The sequence below is a fragment of the Micromesistius poutassou genome (assembly GCF_964030765.1).
Source record: "Micromesistius poutassou genome assembly, chromosome: 20".
NCBI classification, from domain to species: Eukaryota; Metazoa; Chordata; class Actinopteri; order Gadiformes; family Gadidae; genus Micromesistius; species Micromesistius poutassou.
The window spans coordinates 14,540,245-14,558,268 of record NC_140290.1 but is presented as its reverse complement, the minus strand read 5'-3'; the positions used below and the strand labels follow the sequence as shown (position 1 = coordinate 14,558,268).

Here is an 18,024-nt window from a genome sequence, read left to right as displayed (position 1 = left end):
TTGAAATCCCTGAAATAGCTTCAAAGGCTTGTTGGAATTCAACTCTGGGTTGATTAAGAAAATGACCTGCCATTGGCCATCATGAACCTTATGATGTACACCTGTGTTCACTAAACTACAACTCTGTAATTAAGTCTAGAGATTCCCAGTGACCACCAACGTTATACATAACCTATATATATATATTTGAACTGGCTTCATGTGATCGTCTCCAAATTGCTTTCAACAGGGTGACACCCCCAAAAAGAATCGGACAGGCTTCTATGCTGTAAATCCTTGACATGAAGGCAAATGAGCGTGTTTTGCGGCATCAGGTAAAAAAAATGTAACCCTCCGTTCATGTAGGTTGTTTATTTTACTGAATTGATGTTAACGTATTTCTTCTCTCTATTGCTCACCATTGGTCCGACTTCACAAAAATATTAGCACCCGTCCAACTTTTCTGCATGTCCTTAGTGTTTTGAGTTTTCCCAACATGCCGCAGTGCTCTCTTTTATTAGAAAGTAGCAGAGGGGGATGATTCCCCTTTAAGTAACGTTTTTCAATTAACAAAATCAAATGGTCAACATGCATGTTGATTGATGTCACCATTCAAAGGTTGATCTGATGTTGATGAACACAATGCAGTGAGTCGTTGCACATGATCATTTATACAGTTCAGTCTGCGGCAATAACAACAAAGATGGTTGCCTTACACATTGAACCTTTTGGCTGAATCTACGTGTACATTCTCCATAACCTATTACTTTTGTTGTATGTTTTATCAGCAGGTATTGAAATTCCATACTCCAACATTCAAAGCCTTTGACAATTGATTGAAGTATTAGTGTTGTTATATAATAATACTTATTATTATATCATTATGTTTGTACTAATTAACTCTCTACTTGTACTTCCAGGCACACAAAAGATGACAAATTAAATCTATGGAAACAAGACAATATGAGGCCTTTGTCTATTCCGTTGATGAATGCATCATCTAAATTTGATTTGTATGAATACTATTTATTAAAGTACTACCCATTAGTTTTGTTACATTATTTAAATCACCTATTTTATTTACAGCGATAGTATAAACTACCGTTCAAAAGTTTGGGTCACTTAGAAATGTCCTTATTTTTTAAAGAAACGCACAGTTGTTTTCAATGAAGATAACATTAAATTAATCAGAAATACGGTCCAGACATTGTTAATGTGGGACGATAGTTTATATTGTAATCATGGTATTATATTGTAATTATCTTTCATATATCATATTACTCATTCATGTCATTTTGTTAATAGTTTCCTATTAACACTAAGCTGGGAAAGAGCTCAGCGTCAGTTCTTATCCAGCCTGTTCTCCAAACTGGCTGTTTGTCAAGGAGACCCATGAATGGGCGTAGCTAGTTCTGGCAGGACACTCCAGACATGCGCCCCCTAATCCATTCAAACGCACGTACACTGATAGGTGGTCAATGTTAGACCTTCCAACTCAAACACCCACTCTGTGAAGTTGAGTGTGCTGAGCAGAATTCACCCAGCCCCACCCAGCCCCCACCTGCTCTGGTTCTGCTCTGTGTTGTATGTAAACTACACAATGGGTTGACATATCTGATGAACCCCATGGGGGAATGTATAGTGCTCCCTGTTGTCATGTTGGTATTCTGTATCTGACTTCTGTATGTCATGCTTTAAAACCTAGAGGGAGCACGAGAAAAGAGTGGAACCATACTGCTAAACTAAATTGTATTATCATTTTATGAAATAAATGATTAAATCTATGACATGACTGACTATTGACCAGACTACCTGTATTGCGCCGGGCCAGTGCTCTGCCAGCTGTCTGAAGACGTCAGTACATCACTTGACTCTCAAGTTTCTGACTGCAGAAAGAAAATGGTTCCCATTCCTTTTAATTTCAGTGGAAAATGCTACATTTGAAGATAGTTTCGGGTGGCATTACAATGCATTTTGATCATATTTCTAGGGAGTCATTTATTAGGTGAGTGCTGCATGCAGCGCTCAAAGATTGTTCCTCCTAGGCTTTATTATTCTTTATTCCCAATACTTTAGCACTCTACTCCTCCTTAATCTTTTTAGCTAGAGACTCCATTACAATTTTAAAATGTTCATCTTTGCTTGGAATCGTGCACTACTACTTAACTCATTGCTTGCCAGACATGCATGGTGTGTTTTTTCATCAATCAGATGACCTCTTGGTGAGGGATTGTATCACTTCTTGTCGGGTTAGAGCCACCAAATGGATAATCGTGCTTGTCCTTTCAAACACAATAGACCCCCAGGTCTCTAGCTCACTCCCAGGTCTCCTTGACCCCTAGCTCACCTGCTCATTTATTAACTTACAGTAGAGCTACATGCCCAGTGTTGATAAATGTGGTATTCTTTAATGCCCTGTTTCATAGCAAAACAGACCCCAGGTCTTGAGTTGTCCTAGCGTCCTAGACCCCGAGGTAACATGCTAATTGCATCGCTTCCTGTCGGGCTACGACCCCCCATGTTGATAATTGTAGCAGTCTTTTAAATGTATTATTTTATTGATTGCATTTATGCATTAAAGACCTTAAAAGTGGTAATGTTTTTTCATTAATAACTTTGTGTATACATGTGTGTGTACAAAATTAACCTTTGGAATGGATTTTTTTTTTTATGGAATTATAATTACCCCATTAAATATAAATGTAGGTTGATTATTGTCTGCAGATGTTTCTTGACCCTGACTTAATCTGAAATGAGTTTATACTTTATTAATATCCTCAGGCCTTGAGAATGCTTAGCTTCTGTTTCAATTTAAATTTAATTTAAATCAAATAACAGGCTTTCTTGTTGATTTCATCAGCTGCCAAGAGCAGCTGAGCAGCTGATGAGCAACATATGTGTGGTAATGTATCGGAAAGGCTTTCAAATAACTCGAAATTCAACAACGGGACAAAAGGTTCTTGCAGTGTCAGCATATTCATTGTTTCACGTTTTCTTTTAAACTCTAGATTAGATAAAACACAATGGGAATCAAGTCCCTTGGTAATGATGTTAACTTAATCCAGCCCATAGTCAATAATCAGGTCATAGATAACGCAAATATACTTTTAATAATTATTAATTACTGTAAAAAAAAAAAAAAATATATATATATATATATATATATGTATAGAATAGGTGTCACTAGTTTCAAGGCCCACCCTCTTGGCCAAGCCCAAGGACCAAACTAGAGGATAAAACCATTGAATGAAAACGCTGTGCAACATTTGATCACATATTGCCACACATCAAACACGGTTCCGTTCCCTGGTCCGTCCGGATTTCCTCTTAACTGGCAATATTTGACTGGCTTTCTACAAGATGGGTCAACTGTCAAAATGGGTATGGGGGGTCCTGTTATGCCTTACCATTTCTTCAACTCCAGGTGAGAATTTGTTTAAAATATGATGATGATCTAATTATATTCCATCCTAGCGATGGGAAATCATGGATTTTATGTTGGGTTGGCAAATGTTTCCTTCTGTTCTTCAGACTTTAACCTCAAACAGTAGACCCTTTTTACAGAGGTAAGCAGTATTCTATCATAAGGCCATAGTTTTGTCATCGTAGGACAAACACAGGAGCTGCTCATAACACAGTATGGCTCTGCTCCGTTGATGTACCAGGGCAGATAAGATAAGTCTAGTACCTGTGTCCTGGTTCATAAAAGGAGCAGATCCATAAATAGTAATATGAGCGACACCTGGGTTTGTCCTACGATGACACTTCTAGGAAAAGGGTCTATCGGTTCTTGTAGAAGGTGCTCCCATGGAATGCATCGTGTTGTAATACCCAACAGAAATTTAACCCATGTGGAAATGTAACTTCATTCTGTGATATGATAATAATATCTCACACTCAAACCCCTCAGGTTCATCTGTAGATTCGGTAGACACCACGAATATGGCTTTGGCAGTCGAGATCACCAGTGTGACCTTCAATACCTCCCTGATGAAGAGGGTATCAGAGTTCTCCAAGATGTTGGATGCAGAAGTAGAGACGCTGGTAAAGCCGCAAACAACAACAACCCCACAGTTCTGAGATATCAGGACAAAAAAAATGTAAAAAACAAATAAACAAACAAAAATAAGATACTGAAGGTCCCATGACATGCCACCAGGTGTGGTGTGATTAGCCATAACAAGCCATTTTTGAAAATCGGGCTCTTCTGAGATCACAAGTGGGCGTGTCCACCTAGATGTGTGACGGATAGATGAGCAACATTTCCACTTGGGTAGGCTCCACTTGGGTAGGCTGATAGACTGATCTATCCAGCACACACCTAGGTGGACACGCCCACTTGTGATGTCAGAAGGGCCAGATTTTTAAAACGGCTTGTAATGGCTAATCACACTCACACCTGGTGGCATGTCATGGGACCTTGAGTAGATATTTAGAAACAATTATAAAGAAAATACTTTGATATGCCACATTTTTGTTCCAAATGAAAAGGTAGCTTAATTTAATCAAAGCTATCTATTGGTGCATCTTACAGCTTGACGGCATTTACGGCTGTAACGAATGTGTTACAAAAGCATTCTACGGAGGTGTTGAGTGCATACACTACAGGTATTGTGACCCTCAATTATTATGTTTTTGTCTGGCTACTCTGGGTATGCTGGGTTCGTGCTTTGGTTTTATGTTGGTATCTCATATTTATAGACAAAGCATTACTTTTCAATTACAAAAATCGATCACTGTCATTTTGAATTTCATTATCAGTAAATGTTTTTAGATTTATTTGTTATTTTTATACTTCACAGCCCTGGACTGATAGCTAACGCGTCTATCATCTTCAACACACTTTACATCAACGAGGTTATTGTCCGTGCATTATTTGGAGAAAATATTGCAACAGCCCTACTCCAAACAAAACTCAGTGTGAACAAGGAATACACAAGGAGTATGACCTTTTTTTTTACCCATTTGTTCGTCAACATCCATATATTTTTCAAATCACTACAGTTGTATTTGTGTTCAGTTTTTAATTACATTCTCATTTCTTTCTGTTTGTTCTCAAGACTCGATGCCGATCATATTAAATGAAGATGTGTGCAAGAAAACAACTTAAACTCCTCAGCCAACTACAACTCCTGAGCCAAGTCCTTCAACTCAAGTTTTAATTTTGACAGTTTTGATTTAGTTTTAGTCATAGTCTTTTGACTAAAATGCAATTTAGTTTTAGTCATATTTTAGTCATCTGAATTGTTTTAGTTTTAGTCTAGTTGTAGTTGACTAAATATCATTTAGTCAACGATTTTAGTCTACTAAAATCAAACCGGTTAAAGTAATTATATATATAAAGCATTATATAAACGTTTCTCTAGAATTTCCAAACTGATATACTCCTAGAGGAAACATCTATTAACCTGGTATTATGGAATGGTATGAAGGTTTGAATGTGCCATATACGGACACAGACTTAAATGTTGTGATATGAACTGTCTTTATTCATCTTAAAATCAAATACAAATATAACCAAGTCTGATACAAAAAAAATAATATGGCTTTGCTTTTCATTGCAGACAACAAAAAGACACCAATAATGATTCATAATGTTTGTCAAACCAATTGCTTATTTTAGTTTTCTTAGGAACAGTCAGCCGCCAATCAACTGTATCAATCATTACAGTCCCCAACTTCAATAATTTCTTCTGGTTATCCTGTGCTTCCAATCCATTTCGCTATGGCGTCCTCCTTGGTCTGTTGTTCTTCAGTCACTTTGAAGCACTTTGAAGAGTTGTAGAAATATTCTGTGAGGTAGAATAAGGGGGGAATCAAGTTTTTCAGATTTTTCTGTCTCATCCACTCCCCTCTCTCGCTCATACATACAGGCACAAACAGCTCCAAGTTGTCTCTACAGTACATTGCTGCTCCTTTCTCCCGTCATAATAAAGTTGCTGTATGTAAGCATGGCTCTCTGTGGTGTGGCATGGCTTTCCCACTAAGTGGGGCTACGGCCCTAAAGATAGCTTTGTATTTTTAAACATTTGTATTTTTTTATGTCACAGAAACCACAGAGTGAATCCTGTGTTTCTGTGCCCAGTTAGTAACACCAGTAACACCAGTTAGTGTTAGCTGATAAAATAACATTAGCTTGAAAGAAAAAAACATGCAAGTGTGCTTACCTTCGCATACATTTTGGGATGACTCGTCTGCAAATGTCGCATCGAGTTTGTTGTGTTTTTACCGGTGATTGTTGCTCCACACAGTGGAAGTGTCAATGGATTTCATCATAGTTTTTGTCATCATGATTTAGATTTTTATTAAGTTATCATCTCGTTTTCATCAGTCATTGACGACAACTATGACGAAAGTTATTCATCAACAAAATTAACACCGCTTCAACTCCTGAGCCAACTTCAACCCCTGAGCCGACTTCAACCCCTGAGCCAACTTCAATTCCTGAGCCAACTTCAACCCCTGAGCCAACTTCAATTGCTGAGCCAACTTCAACTCCTGAGCCTCCTAGCTGCATCCATCCTGTTGCTTCTCATCATCCTTTTCATCCTTTTGGACAGTAATCGAGTGATCCAGAAAAGTTATTTTAGTATGTTCTTAAGTCCTGGTTATGTCTGGTCATCCAGTTTTAGGCGAGAAAGCAAGTAGATCAAACAGCTGGTAATCTGGTTAGAGCCACCAAATGGATAATCGTGGTCTCTAGCTCGCAAAAATCAAAATTAACCTTTTAGAATTGACTGTTTGGCTCATATGGGTCTTTTGAGATGTACTGATAAACAACCTATTTTAACAGAGGTCAAGTGTGGAGGTTATCCAAGATCACCACTTAGATTTATTTACAGGATAAAGAGAAGGTACAGCAGAAGGGAGGATATTCATAAATTAGTATTAAATAACTTTACTTCTCGTTGAGCAAACAATCGTACATACCTTTGAAAACTATGAAATTACAGGTTACAATTATAATTCCCCCATTAAATATAAATGTAGGTTAATTATTGTCTGCAGATGTTTCTTGACCCTGAATTAATCTGAAATGAGTTTATACGTTATTAACCTTCTCAGGCCTTTACAATGCTTAGCTTCTATTCCAAATTAAAATGTCAATCAAATAACAGGCTTTCTTGTCAATTTCATCAGCTGCCAAGAGCAAATTCTGGATTGGCTTCATCTTATGTATCCTTCTGCATGTCTTTCCTAATGTTTACAGGAAACACTATAACATGTGTATCCTATAACAGCAAAGTTATTATTGGTTCTTATTGGACATTCACACCGTGCATGTGCGTCTTATGTGTACACATTTGTAAGCTTCAGATTGATGAAGCTGGCAGAACATCACATTCTTCCAGGGTTTTGGACTTTCAGGTATTTTAGGTCTTGGAAATCTGTAATGCTAATACATTGTTGAGCAGACAGTTTACATACAATGAATTCTTGAAAGTCTTGTGGAAGTTCCTAAGCCTTAGCTGTGGGATATGTCCTGGCAACGGGTAAACAGTATTCTGTTTGTCCCTGTAGTAGAAGTAGGGTATGGTCTAACAAGAAGGCAATCTGAATCACCTAGTGGCCATGTTGGTTAGTGTGGTGGGTCGCAATGCCCTCTTACAGTTCATGGGTCAAAAATCCCTCTAACCTGACTCCCAATGCTTAGCCCTGGTGAAGAGCATCAGTTTAAGTAAAACTTGTACTCATGTTTTGTCATTTCCACCACAACCGACTGTACAAAGATTTGTTGAAGCTTTTGTCACTTGTTTGTGCATTAATATTCGTCCATTAGTTCCATTATTGTTTTTTTTTGCCAACTCCAACCAAAGCCCTGTAGACTATTTTTTATGGTCTTTCAGAGAACAGAACAACATCAACTTTGTACATCAACACGGTCAGGGAGGAAACATGGCTCCTTTTTCACAATGACATGACTTGATATTGTTTCACATTGTTGTCCCTGAACAATTTAATGTATTTGTAATTAGATTAGGTCAACATGATATATGTATGGTAATGTATCGAAAAGGGTTTGCAATAACTGTATATTCAACAACGGGTTGTTGGAGTGGCAGCATATCCAGTGCTTCACTATTTTTTTTTTAAACTCTAGATAAGATAAAACACAATGGGAATCCAGTGCCATGGCATTGATGCTAAGTAAATCCAGCCCACATTGTTTTTAAAGAGCAAAGTCAATAATCAGGTTATAAATGATGCAAATATACTTTATTAAATTACTGTGACTAAAAACCAATATAGAATAGGTGTCACTAGTTTCAAGGCCCACCCTCTTGGCCAAGCCCATGGACAAAACTAGAGGATCAAATCTTTCAAAGGAAACACTGTGCAACATTTGATCACATATTATCAGACATCAAGCACGGTTCCATTCCCTGGTCTGACCGGATTTCATTTTAACTGGAAATATTTGACTGGCTTTCTACAAGATGAGTCAACTATCGAGATGGGTATGGGGGGTCCTGCTATGCCTTACAATTTCTTCAACTCCAGGTGAGATTTTGTTTAAAATATTTAATAATGAAGTTAGTACAGAATAATTGATGGTGATCCAATTATAATGCATCCTAACAATGGGAAAATATTGAGTTTATGTTGGGTTGCCAAAGGTTTTCTTCTGTTCATGTTAAGTGTCTTCAGACTATAACCTCAAACAGTAGACCCTTTTTACAGAGGTAAGCGGTATTCTATCATAACGCCATAGTTTTGTCATGGAACTGCTCATACCACAGTATGGCTCTGCTCCTTTGATGTTCCAGGGCACGGGCAATAGACCAAACTAGTGAAGATAAGTCTACTACCTGTGTCCCGGTTCATAAAAGGAGCAGATCCATGAATGGTGCTTTGAGCAACACCTGGGTTCATCCTAAGGACAAGGGTCTATTGGTTGTTGTAAAAGGTCCCATGGAATACATCGTGTTGTAAAACCCAACAGAAACCTAACTCATGTGGAAATGTAACTTCATTCTATGATATGATAATATCTCATACTCAAACCCCTCAGGTTCATCTGCAGATTCACTAGACCCTGCCACGGACCCGGACACTACGATTGTGGCTTTGGAAATCGAGATCACCAATGTGACCTTCAATGCCTCCCTGCTGAATCCTGAATCTGAGTTCTCCAAGATGTTGGATGCAGAAGTGGTGATGCTGGTAAAGCCTTTAACAACAACACCACCACAGTTCTGAGATATCAGGACAACAAATAAACAAATCAATTTTGTAAATAAAAAAGAAAAGATACAGAGTAGATATTTAGAGACAATTCCAGCAAAAATGTATTAGCTATTGTTCTACACAACTGCTTCTCAAACTCTTCTCAAAACCACAGTGACATTTATAAGGGGGTACACTAGAAACAGAATGGTTTGAACTAGCATACATACTTTCACATGACATTTTGTGTTCCAAACGACAAGGTCGCTTAATTTAATCAGCAACTATTGGTGCATCTTACAGCTTGACGGCATTTTTGGCTGTAAAGAATGCTCTACAAAAGGATCCTACAAACGTGTTGAGTGCATAACCTACAGGTATTGTGACCCTCAATTATTATGTTTTTGCCTGGCTACCCTGGGCATGCTGGGTTCGTGCTTTGGTTTTATGTTGGTATCTCATATTTATTGACAAATAATTACTTTTTAATTACAAAAATCGATCACTGTCATTTTGAATTTCATTATCAGTAAATGATTTTAGTTTTATTTATTATTTTTAGACTTCACAGCCCTGGACTGATAGCTAACGCGGCTATCATCTTCAACACATCTGAGATCAACGAGTATATTGTCCGTGCATTATTTGGACTAAATATTGCAACAGCCCTACTCCAAACGAAACTCAGGGTGAACAAGGAATACACAATGAGTATGACCTTTATTTTGACACATTTGTTTGTCAACAACATATATTTTGCAAATCACTACAGTTGTATTCGTGTTCAGTGTTAAATGACATTCTTACTTCTTTCTATTTGTTCTCAAGAGTCGGTGCCGATCATATTATCTGATAATCCGTGCAAGAAAACAACTACAACTCCTGAGCCAACTACAACAACTGAACCAACTTCAACTCCTGAGCCAACTTCAACTCCTGAGCCAACTTCAACTCCTGAGCCAACTACAACTCCTAAGCCAACTACAACTCCTTCAACTCCTGAGCCAACTTCAACTCCTGAGCCGACTACAACTCCTGAGCCAACTTCAACTCCTAAGCCAACTACAACCCCTGAGCCGACTACAACTCCTTCAACTCCTGAGCCGACTACAACTCCTGAGCCAACTACAACTCCTTCAACTCCTGAGCCAACTTCAACTCCTTCAACTCCTGAGCCAACTACAACTCCTTCAACTCCTGAGCCAACTTCAACTCCTTCAACTCCTGAGCCAACTACAACTCCTGAGCTGACTTCAACTCCTGAGCCAACTACAACCCCTAAGCCAACTTCAACTCCTTCAACTCCTAAGCCAACTACAACTCCTTCAACTCCTGTGCCAACTTCAACTCCTTCAACTCCTGAGCTGACTAAAACTCCTGAGCCAACTACAACTCCTTCAACTCCTGAGCCAACTTCAACTCCTTCAACTCCTGAGCCAACTAAAACTCCTGAGCCAACTACAACTCTTGAGCCAACTTCAATTCCTGAGCCAAAAAATCCCACTGGTCCTACCAATACCCCTGACTCTACATTGACCCCTGACCTTATCAATACCACTGACCCTACAGTGACCCCTGACCTCACCAATACCCCTAACCGTACAGCGACCCTTGGCCCGGCCAATGGTGGAGGAACATCTGGCTCTCCCAGTGGTGGAGGAACATCTGGCTCTCCCAGTGGTGGAGGAAACCGTGACGATAGAGACTGGGTGCCTGGATGGGGCATTGCCCTCCTGGTGTTAGCTGCAGCCATCCTGTTGCTTCTCATCATCCTTTTCATCCTTTTGGTTAGTAATCCACAAAAGTGATTTATTTTTTTCATTTTGGTATTCTAGTATGTTCTTAAGTCCTGGTTATGTATGGTATGTTATAGTATGTTATGTCTGGTCATCACGCCTTAGGTGAGAAAGCAAGTAGATCAAATTGAACAGTCCAGGGAGCAATGTATAAGCCTTTGTTGAAATTACCTTGACCTATTTTCAGTGTGTTCACTATTGCCGTAAGCGCACATCAGAGGACCCCATGGAGAAGAGCCATGATCCATACTATCAGCAGAACAAGATGCATCCTCAGGAAACGGTGCCTGTATACTATCCATCAGCACCGACAGCAGCGCCCCCAAGTCCAATGCAGACAGAGATGGTTGTCGTAAGTATGATTTGTGTTGGTATTCCTAGATTGTCATAATGATGACTAGTTTGCAAGTCGGTTAAGAGCACTAGCATTAGCGTTGCTCCATCAGGCGAATTCCTCATCCAAGCACTCAATTTGACAGAGTTAGTCATAACTAAAAGCTGAGGCTACAAAACACCATTCCATATTCTGAAACCTAAAGTTATTTTAGCAATTAATTTGTCTGTAGTTCTTTTTTTTTAAGATATACTGTTCACAAAGAGACAAATGAAATCATTTAAATATCTTTACTTTATTCTATTGATTTAACCCGCTCAAAGGCTAACTTGTTGGAATTCAACTCTGGGTTGATTAAGAAAATGGCATGCCAGTGGCCATTAACCTTATGATGTACACCTGTGTTCACAAAACTACACCCCTGTAATAAAATCTAGTAGTGACCACCAACATTATACATAACCTATAGGCCTGTATATATTTGAACTGGCTTTATGTCTCCAAATTATCTTTCAACAGGGTGACGCACCCAAAAAGAATCGGACAGGCTTCTATGCTGTGAATCCTTGACATGAAGGCAAATGAGCGTGTTTTACGGATTCAGGTAAAAAATCGAAGCCTCTGTTCATCTAGGTTGTTTATTTTACTGAATTGATTTATTTGTAAATTTATTCTCTCCATTGCTCACCGTCAGTCTGACATCAAAAAAGATAAGCACCGGTCCAACTTTTCTGCATGTCATTAGCGTTGAGTTGATGTGTCAGGCAGCATTTTGAGTTTTCCCAACATGCAGCATGGCTCTCTTTTATAAGAAAGTAGCGGAGGGGGATGGTTCCCCTTAAAGTAACATTTTTATCTACATTTAGCCCAGCTAAGGTCATTCGAGAGCGAGAGAGAGAGAGAGAGAGAGACATAGAGAGAGACAGAGAGAGAGAGAGAGAGTCTGTTTCACATTCAGCTCTAATCAAGCCTAACTGGTTGTCAGCAAAAAGTATAAGCAGATAAGTGAATTTATGTTTTTTATTTTTATGTTATGAATTGAAATCGTCACCAAACATTTTGATTGATGTCACCATTCAAAGGTTGATCTGTTGATTAACACAATGCAGTGAGTTGTTGAACATGATCATTGATACAGTTCAGTCTGCGGTTTCTACAAAAGTTATCAAATTAAAATACCGTTGCCAGACTGCTTTGGTGTCCAAATCTGTGTTGTTTTGTGTCGCTCTCCCAAGTTGACCAGGGCCGTGCTAAAACGCAGGTCAATCTTGGTGTGCATTTGAAAGATGGGAACAGCTTCCAGCCCAGAAGGATTTGGAGTTGAGCTTTAATTTGAATCTACGTGTCCACTCTCCCAAAGCACTTTACTTACTTTTGTTGTATGTTTTATCAGCAAGTGTTGAAATTCCATACTCCAACATTGAAAACACTTGATGACAAAGTATTTGTGTTGTTACATAATAATTATTGTTATTATGTTATGTTTTGTTTGTACTAATTAACTCTCTAATTGTACTTTCAGGCACACAATCGATGACTAATGAAACCTATGGGAAGAGAATAGGAGGCCTTTGACTATACCGTAATGCATCATCTGAATTTGATTTGTATGAATACTATTTATTACACTATTCTGTATTACACAACTTTATTTTATAGCGAGAATATATATTGTAATCAGGCTATTATAATTTATATTGTAATTATCTTTCATATATCATATAACTCAAATAATTCATGTCATTTTGTTAATAGTTTCCTACTAAAGCCCCATGTCCATGATAAGCTGGGAAAGAGCTCAGCGTCAGAGTTCTGTTTGTCAAGGAGACCCATAAATGGGTGTAGCTAGTTCTGGCGGCCCCTAATCCAATCAAACGCACATACACTGATATGCGGTCAATTTAGGACCTTGTGTGTTGAGCAGAATTCACCCAGCCCCACCCAGCCCCCACCTTCTCTGGTTCTGCTCTGTGTTGTATGTAAACTACACAACAGGTTGATATATCTGATTAACCCCATGGGGGAATGTATAGTGCTCCCTGTTGTCATGTTGGTATTCTGTACCAGACTTCTGTATGTCATGCTTTAATCCTACAGCAGGGAGCACCACAAAGAGTGGAACCATACTGGTTGCTTCCACAAAGAGTGGAACCATACTAAGTATTACCATTGTATTACAATTTCATGAAATAAACAGTTAAATCTATGACCAGAGTGATCATTGAACGCCCTACTTTATTGCACTGGTCCATCACTTGACTCTCAAGTTTCTGACTGCAGAAACAAAATGGTTGTCATTCTTTTTATTCTCAGTGGAAAATGCTAGTTAGATAGTTTCAGCATTATAATGCATTTTGACACATAGATCATCACATGATGTGGTTTGTTAGTTAATGCCATATTGTCTATCGTTGCTATGGTGTTTACTATTGACCAGCCTGTTCGCCAACATAAACAAAATAATTGGTTGTTTTCAGACCCAAAACTGTTCTTTCAATAAAATCGTTGATTTGAGTTCCTGTGCATCCTGTGCGACTTTTTCTGAGATAGAAGTCTGATTCTCAGATACTCGTATTAGATCGGTAGAACATTGAACCATTTAATATGACATTATGTCCTGATCGCGTTATCTGGAGTGGGCAGCTTCCAGCCCTGTTTAATGCCTGATCAGTAGTCCAAGCTAGCTCTGGAGCCCACGCTTATCATGGACTTGGAGTTTTTCGAAAGCACCTCTATCCGGTAGAAGATCAGCCGTCAGTCTGCCGCTGGGCTCCGAAAGGGGCAGGGCAGTAGGCCTAAGTCACCCAAAAATCCATCATTCATGAACACGGAGCCCGATTTAAACATGTAAACGGGCTACCCAACCAAAAGTAAACACTGCATAATGAATGAAGCCAGCACGCCTTGCTCTTATCATGTTTGAGTTGAATTAATCACCTTTAGAAACAATCTGGGAGTACAATTCCTCTGTCCTTATGTAATCAAAGGGAGATATCCGGAGTACGGCCCCCTTGTGTTCACATGAGAGGGCAGCACCATGTGCTCTGGCACACATGGTGGAAAAGATGCAACCAGGATTGAGGTAAAACGTGAAATTTAAAAATCTAAAAATCAGCAGTCACATAGTGACTGATTATTTCACTTTAAAGGCATCCTTGTGGACTGTTTATTTTTGGTTTTTACTGCTATAATTAAATTAAAATACATTTTCCTTTTCGAAAAGTGTGCTACATAATCAAAATTGTTTAATTGTACAAGACATAACCCTAATAACTACAAACAAAGCAACTCTTAAGCAGGTCTTTAGCTTCAAATAAACATCCAGCTACCTCTTAAAAAGCCTTTAGATATCATCACATCCCAATAAGCAGTAGAACAGTTTGTAAATGCTCTACTTCAGCCTTTCCCAAACGTAGGGTCCCGACCCAAAATGGGTCCCGACCCGTTTTGATTGGGTCGCCAATTGGCTGAGTAAAACGTATAACAACGCTCTGTGAATTCAAATTCCTACTTAAAACAGAAGAGCATTCATCTTTTCCCTTCCCGTCTTTTCAGCTCAGATGCTGTGTGGCTCCTGCTTCTCCCTGGTTTGTTCTTTATCATTAGTTTAATAAATGTAGATGTTATGGCGATTTATGGTGAATTTGTGTTCATTTTAGGAAGTCATTTGAGGTGAAAGGTTCTGACCCCCAGCTCTCCTTCCCTCAGTATGCAGCAGTGGACCGTTTCGGACGCCTGACCCGAGATGTGTTCTTCCCCTTCTTATCGTTCTTGTCCTCAGTGTGATTAAGCGTTGATTGGCTGCTGCCCCACAGTGTTGTGCATACGCCCAGCCGTCATCCACCTCTCCCTTCAGTTGCCACGGCAGCGGCGTGTCAGTGTCAAAGGCTGATGGATGGGCTTTTAACCACGGGAGTGTATAACAAAGACAATAGGGACATAGAGGGCCGGTCGCCTTCATAATAGAGGGAGTAACCAAATACTGAGCTAATGTAAATATACACAAAAGCCAAGGAGAAACAAAGACGCATGTGTACAAACAGGCGCAAACACACACGCACACACGCACACACACGCACAAACAATAGCAGTACTTTGTAATACACACTCTCAAAGATCACATTTTCTTGCCCGTCCGATTAAACAGGTAATTTAAGGGAGTGGGAGTTGTTCCTAGCAACCGGCCGGGGGTGAAAAGGGACGTAGAACGCTATTGCCAGACGTGCCCTGAGTGTCAGCGGGTAGCTCCTCGCTCCACGGCTAGAAACCCACTCATACCCATGCCCATCATAGAGACTCCGTTCGATCGGATAGCCCTGGACATTGTGGGACCCCTTCCCAAGACCAGCAGGGGACACCGATATATCCTGGTGCTGGTAGACTACGCTACCCGGTATCCTGAAGCACTACCCCTATGCGCGGCCACCGCTAAGGCGGTAGCGAAGGAACTCATACTCGTACTTACGGATCAGGGCTCCTGTTTTATGTCCCGTGTCATGAAAGAACTGCTTAGACTTCTTCAGGTCAAACAGCTCCGGACGTCGGTGTACCACCCCCAGACGGACGGCCTGGTGGAACGCTTTAATAAAACATTGAAACAAATGCTGAAGAAGGCCATGGACACAGATGGAAAAAAACTGGGACCAGCTGCTGCCCCATGTCCTGTTCGCGGTGCGGGAGGTGCCCCAGGCCTCTACGGGTTTCTCTCCGTTCGAGCTCCTATACGGGCCGAGAAGGCCCCGGGGAATCCTGGACCTCGCCAAGGAGGCGTGGGAGGGCCGTGGGCTGGACCACGTGGAGCAGGTGAGGGACCGTATGGCCCAGGTCTGGCCCATCGTCCGGGACCACCTCAGGCGAGCACAGCAGGCCCAGGCGAGGGTCTACAACCGGGGAGCCCAGCTGCGCGTCTTCCGGCCCGGAGATCTGGTGCTGGTCCTGGTCCCCGCGGCGGAGTGCAAGTTCTTGGCCAAATGGCAGGGGCCATACGAGGTGGTCGAGCGAGTGGGAGAGGTAAATTACCGGGTACGCCAGCCCGGGAGACGTAAGCCTACCCAACTGTATCATGTGAAACATCTTGAAGCAGTGGAAGGGGGGAGTGGATCCACCCGATCCGACACCCCTGGGGTTGGCGGCCCGACACGGAATCCCGGTGGTCCCGGTAGGAGAGGACCTCAGCCCGGCCCAGAAGCAAGACCTCGACGACTTGGTCCTGCAACACCAGGACGTGTTCTCCGGGCTCCGGGGTCGGACCTCGGTAATCCAGCATGACATCCGGACGGCACCAGGAGTGAAGGTGAGAGTTCCTCCCTACAGAGTCCCGGAGGCCAGACGGGTGGCGATCCAGGAGGAGGTTTGCCCGGATGCTGCAGCTCCGCGTCATCGAGGAGTCCCGCAGTCCCCGGCGACCGGAGGCCTCAACTAACGGGGAAGGAGTGTGACAACCCGCTCCCCACCAGGGGGAACCGTGGGGTAGTGGTTGACGGCGTATACCGCCGACACGCACTAGTCGGCGGCAGAGAACACGTCGTCACGCACCGCAATCACCTTGATGAAGCGCACCTGGCCGGAGGGAGGGTGAGACCGCTTAAAAGACTCACTCCAGGGGGAACAAGAAGGACAAGCAGAGAGCCAGACTGCCGACACGAGTCTCACGGAGGCCATAGTCAAAAGTATATTTCCTTGTTCACCAGTGTATTGCCGAATAAACGCTGACTTCGGCTTACCTGGATCCGTGGTGTGGTGTTTTCCGTGAGTGATATAGACATTTGTGAACCGGGTCGCCACAACACACAGACAAACACACACACACACACACACGCACACAAACACATACACACGCTATGAATTATGTGGGCATGAATATATATTAACTAACTTTGCATTTAAAGACACAATCATAGGTGCCATAAGATGCCATCAGGTGATGATTAAACATTTTAGAATCCTATTTATAATTCTAAAATGTAATCTCCCAACTCCCAACCTCAAAACACTGACAGATTATAATGCAATCCTTCTCTGGTGTAAAACGTTTTTCAGCCCACAGTTTAGGATGAAGGATGTTTGTGTACAGTGGCCATACAAATCCAACAGGACATCTTTGAATAGACCATTTTCACAGTAGGGCATCGCAGCACAAACACAGGTCACAGGTCACAGGTCACAGGTCACCGGTCACGTTCACAGCACTCACTAGGGTCTGCTCCTTTATGTACCAGGGAATGGGAAGTAAACTCAATGAGTGAAGGTTAGCCTAGTGCCCGTGTCCTGGTACCAAACCAAGTGGTGTGACAGGGGGGTGGGACCAATGACCTCTAAAAGGAGCAGACCTATAATAAGGGTTCCAGTACAATGACTCTTCTGTGAAGGACCATAATAATGTCCCCGCAAAAACAGTTCCAGTAACCAGCTCATCATGTGATTAATACCTGATACGGTATCACAAACCAATCAGTCAATAAAGTGAATTTGGGATATTGTAATTAAATGAAGAAGTCTTTTGGTGCAATTTTTGAAATTGAAATCAACTTGTAAAAAAAACACATCCAAAGAGGAAAAGGGCAAATAACAAAAAGATGAGGAAGGGAGGAAAGAGGAGGAGGAGGAGGAGGAATAAGGGAGAAAAGAGGAGGAGGAGGAGGAGGAGGAAGGGAGGAAAGAGGAGGAGGAGAAGGAGGAGGAAGGGAGGAAAGAGGAGGAGAAGAAGGAGGAAGGGAGGAAAGAGGAGGAGGAGAAGGAGGAGGAAGG

At 41.2% G+C, this 18,024-nt stretch overlaps 2 protein-coding genes across 2 annotated transcripts in view; both read left to right on the top strand.

The window, feature by feature from the left end:
* Nucleotides 1-11,847, top strand: part of LOC311364853 (uncharacterized protein) — a gene marked incomplete at both ends in the record, with an annotated part of 30,067 nt that extends 18,220 nt beyond the window's left edge. Inside the window, one exon of the mRNA XM_084484343.1 lies at nucleotides 11,797-11,847. Within this exon, the coding sequence (XP_084340469.1) occupies nucleotides 11,797-11,847 (51 nt within the window). The remainder of the gene's footprint in view (nucleotides 1-11,796) is intronic.
* LOC311365244 (uncharacterized protein) lies at nucleotides 3,922-10,955 on the top strand (the record flags this gene model as incomplete). Its single annotated transcript, XM_084484775.1, has 5 exons — nucleotides 3,922-4,023; nucleotides 8,748-8,754; nucleotides 8,993-9,119; nucleotides 9,710-9,858; nucleotides 9,976-10,955. The coding sequence occupies 5 exons, from the start codon at nucleotides 3,922-3,924 to the stop codon at nucleotides 10,953-10,955; spliced, it is 1,365 nt and encodes a 454-aa protein (XP_084340901.1).
* Nucleotides 11,848-18,024: the final 6,177 nt, after the last annotated feature.